The 11649-nt window shown below is 38.4% G+C and overlaps 1 protein-coding gene across 1 annotated transcript in view; it reads right to left on the bottom strand.

Moving 5' to 3' along the window:
• Positions 1 to 574: 574 nt before the first annotated feature.
• The window catches only part of MINDY2 (MINDY lysine 48 deubiquitinase 2), a 39869-nt gene continuing 28794 nt past the window's right edge, over positions 575 to 11649 (bottom strand). The window contains exon 9 of the mRNA XM_055715469.1: positions 575 to 10383. Within this exon, the coding sequence (XP_055571444.1) occupies positions 10264 to 10383 (120 nt within the window). The 3' untranslated portion in view covers positions 575 to 10263. The remainder of the gene's footprint in view (positions 10384 to 11649) is intronic.

Below are 11649 nucleotides of genomic sequence, written 5' to 3'. Positions count from 1 at the left end.
GAAAAATCCAGGAAGTTCAATGTACTGACTTTTTTTTTGCAGGAGTTTCCAAGAGAAAGTAGAAGTTAATGCATTTTAAAAAGTACATATCCATTTGGCCGCAGTCTGTACTTCATCAGGTGTGACAATACATACAAATTAAATAGGTGCCATAAGATTAATTTATAGCGGCTAATGGATCAAATGGGAAATATGAAATTTTATAACTCTAAAAGACAAAGCTAACAGAGAGGTACAAAACTAAAGCTTTGATATGTGACCTGGTATCTTGCCTGCAGTGAACAGGGCTAATGTGCATTCCAACTTTAAAAGGTATAAATAACATTTCCCGACTTTTTTTGCTCAGTTAAATGAAAATGTGATTGTGCATGTGTAGATATTTCACGTAAATTAAAATCTTGAAACAACTAGGATGATAAGGGGGAAAACCTGATTAAAAATACTGCCAAAACCTTTGAATTTATGAAATATTTAGATAACAGAAGTCTATCCTTTTACAGAGCAAGTTATTTTTTTTTAGTGATTTCATTCAACCTTTATTATTAGGGAAGAACATAAATACCTAAATGAAATATTTAAGTTTGCTCACTTAAATTTATTAACATACAATGAATTTCAGAAGACTTAACCAAAATATATCTCAATAGGGTAAAGACAAACTATAAGAGAGGCTGATAACTGGAGACATTTTTTAAAAGGTAACAGAATTTAACAGTTTTTCTTTCGTGGTACACAAACAAAAAGGGGTATTAAGATACAGAACTGGACTTCTCTGAAAATTATTTGTGTTCAAAATTATTTTAACAATTTACAAGGAAAATGTTGTTTCCTTATAGGCTTTAAAAACACATTAATACAATATAAACAATTAAGGCTTTTAAAATGCAAAACATTCAGTAGTTGAACTTGTAGATGCCATTACAATGCTGGATAACAGTGTAACATGAAAAGGATTTCCATCACATACATCGGTACAAACAACACCGCATGACTGGACTTCATCAGGTCATGCACTTCTAAAATACAGTTGTTAAAAACTTAAATGTCTTCCACTTCTCTCGGTCAATCTACAGTAGCTTGCATTAGCTTTTATTTTTGCATTTCCTTTTAAAATTAGATTGAGAGATCAAGGTAAACATTAGGTGGCTAACGGGCTCACAGCTCTGCTGCTGATGTAACGCAGCAATTGTACCGTTCTGGGGGGTCTAGGCAGGGCATCTGCAAGACAACGCTAGTCCTAAAATACATAGTTGGATGTTTGGGCTTTTTTTAATAATTTCGTTCTAAAAAAGGCCAGTCAAGACAGTTACTGTGATAACAAATACTTAACACTGAAGAACTAGGGGCAGCGGATTCCTTTCTACGTGTTTCACCTGCAGTTTCTTGAATAAGCTTCCCTGTATATGTAAAAGGTGATTATAAAAAATTGGACAAGTAATAGCTATGCATCGACTAACCCGGTAAAAAGATAACCAAAACTTATTTGTGGACACTTTGATAAGACCTTCTGTCACTGAAAGCTGTAACACGAAAGATAAACCAACCCCCCTTGTCACGTAAGATTAAAGCTCGATCGGGTTATTGTGAGGCGACGGATGGCAGCGTCTTTCACTCCCTTATAAACAAAGCAAGTGTCAGGTATTAAAACATTCCATGACCTTATAAACAAAGCAGGTGTAAGGTATTAAAAGACATTCCATGACTTTTTACTTAACAACTAGTACTGAGCAGGTAGCGACATACGTGGAGTTTCTTTCTGTGGGACAGAGCAAGATGCTTGGTATTTTCTATAGGTTTAAGTACCACTATCACTTTTTGAGGCTTGAGTTATAAACCGTGATTATACACTGCAAAAATACAGGGGGGGAAACAACCCTTCACGAGTGACAGGATTTGTCCCACGCGATCTGATGGGAGTCTGGGGAGAAGTATTAACTGGTTTCTTTTTGCAAGTACAAACTGTATCAGAACCAGAGTCCTGCTTATTTAACGAACGTCTGGGCTGTACCTGTGTGACCAGTGACGCTCCTTAACTGGAGCAGCGCTAGTGGTGGCAAGGGTTATCTAAACACAGGTGAGGAAACGCTTGCTACGACAGATTTCTCCCTGGAAGTCGCTGTACCTAGGGTCACTTCTTTAATGGGTTCTCAGAAGTCATTTTTGCTTGCCAGCCTCAAGGAGAAAGCATGTAAGAAATCCAGAAGCGCAAGCAGGCGGCTGTCAACTGAGTACATGAAATGCAAAGATGGAATTACTGCAACTATTCAGGATACAAAATGCAAATGCTAAATTATAAGTTTAAAACTTCACAAGCAGGTTCATTGGTTCGCTGTATCTTATCTGCAGTGGGCTCAAAGATGACTGGCTACTATACTTTGCTAAGCAAAAGGAGGATTTTATTTCCACAGCAATAATGTTTTCCTATAATAAAGATAACTCAATTGTAAAGTCCACCAGGGCTGCAGCTGGCTTCACCTCACACACAACCTGCTTTTGAACTCCCAGTCTGAAGACTTCACTCACTAGAACTTGGTTGTAAACAAAACCAGTCATTAATACACAACAGTTCCTTTTGGCTCTCGTTAACCTGCAGTAACAAAAGCCCTAAAATTAAGAGACCAGTTAATGCCCTGACACCAAAAGACTGAAAAGAAAACAAAGTTCCATTGGAAAAAAGCATAAAATGCTGAACAGCTACCATGCTGAAAAGCTAGTAAATCTGAAGATGCAATTGAATTCAAAACTCAGCTGTTTTTTTTTCTCTTAAAAACACACAGGATGGCCTTAACGCTGGCTTTCTTCTTTAAAAAAAAGTAGCAGAAACATCAGAGGGTAAACTTTCTTATTTGGCCTGAGCTTTTCCAGAAGAACAGTATTGGTCACCACCTTCCTTAACACCCTTTGGAAGCTCCAGCTGAAGTTGGAGGCTCAGCCGCTTATTTCGGCTGTTTCTCCCAGCTCTCCGCTTGCAGAGCTGATACACGCTGGTAATTAATTATGAACAATTACAATAAATTGTGAAACTGGGTTGCTTAAGTCTACACTGAAATGTCACAGTCCCGCTCGTGGCTGCATCTGGTAGTATGAAGTTGGACTGGGTAGACATTTAATAGAAAAAAGATTTAGGACAAGTGTTAAGCATTGCAATACCGCCTTGGGAGTTTAAAAGGATCCTAAGACACTGTCAGCCACTGCTAATTGCTGTGACTGAGAGGCAGCTCTGATCTGCTGGCCACTGCAGTTCACAGCAGACCACAGTAAAAACCCAAACCGTTGTATTATTTTGTTTAGAAATACTTTTTCCCCAATATTTATTAAACCCTCCCAGTGACATTTCTACAGCACAGGCTTGCTACTGGTGAAGCAGTTTGTTTGTTAGCTCCAAACGGTGACTGTGGCATATATAGCCAAATATAACATTCTCTTGCAGAATCAAATGTTGAGGTGGGTTGTTTTGTTGGGCTTTTTTTTTTGAATAGTAGTATATTGAATATAGATGTACTACAAGACAAGAGAAGGACTGTGTCCAATCATTACATTTCTTCAGAAACTTTTATGCATTCAATTTCCCCAAGACTTTGAAAAAGACCGTGTCACAAAGAACATTTCAAGGTAGTTTCAAAACCTGTTAGGAAAGCGGCCATCTAATTTTCTGTATTTCTTTCACAGAAAGTAAGTGCATTTATAGCATGGCCAGAAGGAATCGCGCTAGCTTTATGAGAGCTGGCACAAATGATAAATTGTAATACGGGCTTAATGACAGTATGCACTTGGAATTCATACATTGCATGGAGAAGTCCATATAGTCACGCCCTCTGTATAACATCGTTAGCGTTAGCTCGGTGAGGATGGCAGGGTTGTGCCTAGCTGGACTATGCTGCATCCCCACGAGCGGCGTGAACGGCCGGTAACGGAGCTGGGGTGCTGAGCCAGCCCCCGCGGGCTAACACGGCTGAGCCTGCGCAGCGCCTGCCCGCTCGGTACTCACTGAGCGGCCTCGGCTAACACCAATTATCTTCTCTTACATCTGACTTGATAATTCCCATTCACTATTATAATTTACCATCGCCAAAAAGAATGTACTTGCAACGGTAAAAAGCTTTATTTAGAGTTTGCCTGTAACCGTTCCGCAGCTCTCGTATTTAAAAGCAGCAGAGCTGCCAAGCGTCAGTCGTGGTTTTATCAGGATCATTTCTGTGTCTGAAGGCAGAAGTGTTCCCAGCGCTAGATTACAAGCAGAAACATTTAACTCATCCGCTGCAGAGGCTGGACCCCATCAGCAAGCCCTAAAGAACGAAATACCCAGCGCACATGTCAGCGACTGCATAGGCCAGCTCATGTAAAGGGGAGAAGCCTTTCTGTTTTCTTACTGTATTTTGGAGTTCCCCAAAACAGGTGACAAATGCCAAGGACGTACCCGTGACTCTGCTCGTTCAGTTTTACTGACACACTGACGGTTCCTTCCAGGTGCAGTTTGGACCCTTTCTGAGGTCAGTACAAAAGTCAACAGGTTTTGGACAAAAATACCAGTTATCCCAGCTTTTTCTGAAACACATCTAGAACAAAACTAAAAACGCTAAATGTCAGGTGAAATTTTTGAGACTGCCTAGCATGATCTTCACCGTGAAAAATTACAGCTTAAGTCTTAAAAAGCCTGTGCACACCGAGATAGACCAAGTATCCCATTGCTTGTCCCAGCCCAGTGATGGAGAATCCCAGTTTGTACGAGCTAAAGGCATCGCCTCCCGAGACACTGGTACGTCACCTCCCGCGTTGCCGTGTTTCACAATAGGTATCGCTTAAGCTGGATGGGACCTAAACTGAAATAAGTCATCGCTAAAGGACATTCTCAAGGGATTCACTAAAAAAAATAAATATAAAACATAGATGAGTTTGTGTCCCTGCCCACTCCCAAGATCTATGTACATTTGGCGTAGTGTCTGACCGTGACAAGCCACCACAGTTCACCACTTTTGGCCCCGGCGAGACTGCCAGCCACAGCACCCCTGCTTCCTTCAACGAGTGACTCTGTGATGAAAGCCCTCACAGGGCCTTATTTCACGTTTCACCATCGGATTAGATTTAGGGAAACAGATGCCTGCCTTTTCATCATTTTGTTACAGTAAATTATTTTGTAAGCATACTTTGTAGACTAAGCTAGCAAACTTTTCAGTTGGGTACTGCAACTGAGCAAATTGTTTCCTCTGGATTTACCAAACAACATTTTGTTGAAAACATTCCTATGCTGCCAAGCAGAGGAAAATGCGGGATCTTGCATTCTACAGATAATTAACCAGGTAGTTAAAGTTCTCGAGCTAAAAATCCAAGGAATTGCTCATTTCAGCACATGAAGCCTCTCCACGTGTGCAAGTAATCCTACAAACCAGAAAAGGAATTGTAAAGGCAGTAAAGAACTTTCAGGTTTCAACAAATTGTCTGGGGCTAAGTCTCCAGGTGCAGAGAGGTCACAGTGGCAACGGCTGACACAAAGACCAAAATGGAGCAGTAGACACCTGACATTTAATAGAGTCCTTTTTGGAGTAACCAGGGGGTCGGAACAGCTACCCTTGACCTAGAAGCATGAAGGCAGCACAGTGCGTACAGGGGTGGATGCCGCCAGCCCACTGTGCTATCAGCACACTGGCCATTCCCTCAGTGAATTCAGCAAATTGTTTCCTCTGGATTTCCCAAACAACATTTTGTTGAAAACATTTCTATGCTGCCAAGCAGAGGAAAATGCAGGATCTTGCATTCTACAGATAATTAACCAGGTAGTTAAAGTTCTCGAGCTAAAAATCCAAGGAATTGCTCATTTCAGCACATGAAGCCTCTCCACATGTGCAAGTAATCCTACAAACCAGAAAAGGAATTGTAAAGGCAGAGAATTCAGCTGTGGCTCAAGGAACAGCAAAATTGGGGACAAATCAATCCCTACACAATCTCAAGAGGTGGTGGAGGGACTTTCCTAGTCCTCAGCATTTCCCTACAGCACTTCTTCCCAGAGCAGATGACAGCTGAGCTTAAACATGTTGCTTTTCTACTGGACAAGTGTAAGAACAAGCTGTGAACACGGAGCTATATGGAAACTGTATGGAAATTAACATCAAATAGACTTCTATGAGTGATTTTGCATGAGGAAAGCATCATTCAACTCACCAAATTTTCCCACTCAAAACAATTCTGCTAACAGTCTATTGCTGTTTATGCTTAAAAAAAAAAAAAAAGAAGAGTAAATGTGCTGAATCACAAGATTAAATGCATACGTTTAAGTTCTTGCATGTGATATTTGCTATCACTGAACATTTTTCAGTGTCAGATTTTTCTTGTTACCAAGGTCTCACTATCACAGAGCGGATGGAAAAACTGTGTTATATTGCAATCAAACTAAGGCTTTGTACTTTTGCTTCTCTCTAATATGCTTTCTAATGAGGATATTGCATCATTTAACTTGCATTTCCTGAGTCACCTGCTGCTTAAGGTTACAACCTTAAAAAAAGACTACTTTATATAAAATAAATACAGCTCTTTAATTCAGTATGATGTATTTAAGGATGTACTTTGTATAAATGTCAACAACTTACAATAAGCATCCTAATGGTAAGAAAGCTGATGTAAGCAACAAGCTAGCTTTGGGTTACCGATCTATTGTAGCAGGAAAGAAGAAAGGTTGTACATCAGCTTCACCTTTTGAGTATTTCCTGCTGAATACACCAAAAGATTCCATTTCAAGAACTCAAATTGCCTTTTATTACAGACTGGAAATTTTTTTTCAAGAACTTGTGTGTACAAGTTTGAAGAAACATTTGACAATAACGTGAAATACCAAGTGAGTGTAGAGATTGGCTGGCAATCCAATGCAAGGATACACGGAAGAGCATACGCTTCGCTTCTAGCTGCTTGTGTCCCTGTGATCCACAAGAAGAGCTCTGTACAGACAAGCTGAACACACACTTTAATGCATTAACTAGACTGCTAGCTACAAAATATATTTTTTTGCATTGTGTTTAAGTGATTTTTCAGGAATAATCATCTCATCCCTCTGGTGTTACAATCTTCCTTTGGATCCACTTTGTTGTACTGCGGATTCCATATGCGTGTCACAAGGGAAGTGGTATATCCGAGCATTTACAAAGTGCCTTTTAGAAAAACATTTATCACTATGGCAGTGCTCAATTTGTTGCTAATTTTAAGAATACTTGCATTTAGCTTTTTTAAAAAAAATTTCACAAGTACAACGCAACAAGAAAAATCCTATGATTGTTTTCTGTGCTAGCTTTTATCTAGTGGAAAACAAGTTCTACTCTACTTTTCCGGACACTTTCATATATATTATGTAGGTATTTAGAGCATGTGCATGCTAAATTGTGTACACAGATTTAAAGTATAAATCTGTACCCTTCTGCCAGAACATGAGCTTAAAAAAAAAAAAAAAGAGGCAAATGAAGTAAAGAGTCAGAAATAGACATAGTCTTTCTGGTACTCCATGAATATTTTATAATATTGTTTTCCAAGCTCACTACTACAGATAAAAGCAATTCTGTTCAGATTTTTTTGATCATCAGATACTGTCATAGATACCAACTGTGACAGTTGCTTTTGGAATGGTTAGTCACAGTAGGGTGTAAGTTAAGCTTCCAGATAAGCTTCCAGATGTATTTTATTTTGGATATTACCAAGCTCATCTGCTTGTAACTTTTGCTACTAACAAGCTCAACTCATGCAGAACAATGCCCTAGATTTCAGGAATTCTTTACCTTTCTTCCCAAGATTCAAGACCTGCGAAGAAAGAAGGACATTAACTGTGTGAATAGCATGCCTGCCATCTCAAACCTGAAACCCTTCGGTCTTTTATTGAAAAAACCCTGAATTATCTGGGAGTTCAGACTTCACGATGAGCACTGGCATTTAACTCTTCTTCCTTTGTGACCAGGTGATAACATTACCATAACTACAGTATATTAGGTTTCAGGCACGTCTGTCTGAAACGGGAAATGGTACGTGAATTTTTCTAATACCAGCAAGTATCCTAGGCATAAAGAAATCCCCAACAGCCAAGATGCCTGCTCTAGCTAGATTTGTTCAAAAAAAGAATTTAAAGTGGCAATACTGTCACTGAAAATAAAATAAGATAACAAACATTTAGCTCGACATATTTATTTTTCAAGGTCAATAAATAAATGTAAATACACAAATTTGGAAAAATCTTAGTAACAGAATGTTTTTAAACAACATTCTGGCTTAAAGTCTCTGTTATTGACACTATTGGAATATTTTCTGATCTGTTTGAAGTAGGTAAGTCATTGTTGGTGATCCTCCATCATTAATTTGTTTGAAGAAGTTAGGCTGCTGCAAAGGAAGGAAGACATCAACCTTTGCTTTGACACAGAAAATTATCTGAACCGCATACATTAAGTATTAAAAGTTATTTTTCTGGGTGTGACTTTCTAGAGATAAAGAAATTTTTAAATTTTCTGTTTGCATATTAGAGACCTACTGTTCATTACTTCATTATTATAAATGTGAATTCTAATAAAAGTGAGGGGGGAAAAAAGATAAAAAAGCATGGAAGAAAAAAGTGATACAAACTGGCTCTTTAGTTAATAAGACATTCTTCCTTTATCCATCTAATTTTCATTCTAGGTTCGTAACAGATCTATGTCATGACTGGTTCCCATCACCACAGCAAGTCCACTTGAAATAATTTCCAAGTGGCTTTTTACCAGTGGGCTTGTGTTTAGACACCCTCTCTCTTACGGAAACTCTCCAAACATCCAAACCCAGGAATGTCGTGTTCCACCTGGCTGCTTTAGCTTTCACAGATTATTGTATACTAATGCACTTACCCAGGCTTAGAGCATGAATACATAGCTTCTCCAGGAGCAGCAGCCTTTTTCAAAAGTATCTACAAATTGCTAAATAGAAATTTCTATCAAAAAGGTTCTGCAAGAAGGTAACTGTTATTGATTTAATGGAAGTGGAGGAAGATCTGTGGTTCCCTCAAAATTCAGCAAGTATTCTGTTTCTGTGTTCTATAAATACTACAAGACACAACATGTTTATTTGGTTCCCATAAATTAGAAAAATCTGGTTTCCAAAAATTCTAAATTAGTGATTTAAAAAACAAAATTATACATCTGACCACCTTCCCAAACAACCTTGGAGAGCAGCCTCGCTCCTCTCTCACCCTTCAGAAGTGTGCTTTTTAAGGATATATGATTTATAAAACAAACAGAGTGTGTTTTTAGCTACAGTACACTTGCTTAAATACACAAGTGGACATGTTAACATCATGTTAAAGTTCAAGGTACTTCTGGAAAAAAGGCAGATAGATAGTTATTTTAACTCTGCATTCTTACATAGAATAATGATTATTATAGACCTTAGTTTCCTCTCATCATTCACCTATCATATGGAGAGGTCAATAAATAAGAACTTATCTGGTCCAGTTTACCTACAAGAGAAAAAAATGCTAAAAGAAAAAGAAGTTACTATAAAATTACTTGTTTAACCCTGATAACATCTGAGTTGCCATACCCAGTTTGTAATTGCAAGAAAAGCAAACAATATTCATCTTGCTTATTAATAAATGCCCCATTCTCTGTGACAATTTTCTGTACGTTGCCTATCGAGTCACATATTCTTGGGGCAAGAAAGCTGGCCAGGAGGTGCAATGACAGCAGTAACACAGTATAAATCTGGGTTCAAAAAACCGAACATACCAGATCCAGAAGCAAAGAAATCTGGACACACTGAGGAGGCAGTGCCCAGCTGTTATTTGGGCTCTTGTGTTGTGAAGACTATACCCAGCCTAAGATATAGTTTCATACCACGTAAGGAACACAGAACTCTGTTGTGCTAGTGTACAGACTTCAGGAAAAAGTCTTGCACAAAACAAATTACCTCCTTTGTTTTAAGTAGAAGATAAAATAGCTTACTAACTGATGTAATGAGTAATGGATGTCACTCTGACACAAAACTTGCCATGACTTGTGTGTTCAGCTACAAGGTGCAGTATTTCTTACGACTAACTCAAAGCACAGCCGCATCCCACTGTGACTTGGAATTCCATCTTGAGCAGCACGTGCTATGACTTTGAAGAAAGTCTGTGTGATTGTAACAAAGTCACCCATCCTCTCTTGAAACATGAACAAAATCCATGGGGTAATCAGGCACAGGCGGCATGTAACGGGTTTGTCTTCCTTTTTACTCCTTGTTTTTGCTTCTGAGGACATGCACTTGGCTCCAGACTAAATCCATTTTCTATTACAAGAGAACACAGCTGTTCTTCTCTTTTTCTCTCTCTTTCTCTCGAGGCTCTTTACGTTTGCGTTCGTTACTCCCAGATTGTCTTCCGCTTGCTGGAGAAGCAGCACCTTGCACCTGCTATGTAGAAAAAATAAAATCTTGAATAAAACAAACATCATTGTAGATGCAATCTGAAGTATTACTCATGTTCAAGTTCACAAACAAAAGTTTAACTATTATGCAAACAGCTCAATTCAGGTGGGGTCTTTTTGTATAAATACTCCAGAACTGCCACAAAAGTTCTTATTTCAAAAAAAGATGAAGTCAGCTGAAAATGTATTTCAAGTCCTATGTGTCCTTTCTATTGTGTCCACGTGTTCAGACCAGTTGTTTCAATAATAAAAATTGGCTTCAAGTATTTTCTGGCACTTTATATTACTGTACTGTACTGGAATTTTTGCTAGTTTCTTTTATAAGAACATAATCCACTTTTCAGAAGTTGCAGAGTGAAAGTGTTGCTTTAGACAGCAGACATCACAAAGCAGCAGCTTCTGTGACTAGAAACTAGTTGAGAACTTGGCAAGAGGGTTGGTACACAAACGTAATATTTTTTGTTACTTCCATCATCTATTCGAGCCGTTATCCATTCATAGCTGCAAAAAAGCATGCTGTTAAGTCCTGTTAAGGAGGTTCTTCAATTCTTTCTACCTTTCTGCAGCCAGCAGTAGTGAATCTTTGTCTTAGAAGTAGCTACCGATGATTCTATTAAAGCAACAAGCAGTGAAAAGAATACAACTTTTAACTGTCAAAATTCTTGTTTCATGCTTAACAAGCACACCAATTAATGGTTCTGAATTGCTTCAGGCCATCAAAGGTTCAGCCTTCATGCAGATTTTTTTTATGTTATTTGTAAATAAAATCTGTTTTAAAAGTCTTCAGCAGTTAAGAACTCTCTGAATCCAGAACATGAATCTAAATATTGCCTCCTGCACACAAGAGTGTGCAAGTTATATATATATAAACTGAACATATATCTCTCTTCATACTATTCAGTTATATAGCAATTTTGTATATACATGTGCATGAATCATATTTTCCAAGCATTTTGAATGCAACTGCTTATGGGGATGGGACAGAAAGGTGTACTGGGAGAAACTGTTAGTTTCCCAATTTGAAACTGGACTGAACAGATTCACCTGATATCACTGACCGAAACACCTGAAAACGTACAGCAACAAACCTCTGCAAGACAAAATAAAGGCAAAACTGACTACTATCAAAACTCTCTTATTTGAATACTATTTTGTAAGTAATGTAAACTATTAGCTAATACAAGCTTTGTAACCTTATGTATCGACTCATCTCATCATTCCAACTGAAATAGTATGAATGAAACCCTCATTT

Source organism: Falco cherrug, chromosome 7 (assembly GCF_023634085.1).
Source record: "Falco cherrug isolate bFalChe1 chromosome 7, bFalChe1.pri, whole genome shotgun sequence".
In the NCBI taxonomy this organism is placed as follows: domain Eukaryota; kingdom Metazoa; phylum Chordata; class Aves; order Falconiformes; family Falconidae; genus Falco; species Falco cherrug.
Note: the sequence above shows the minus strand (reverse complement) of the source record. Positions and strands in the feature narration are given on the sequence as shown.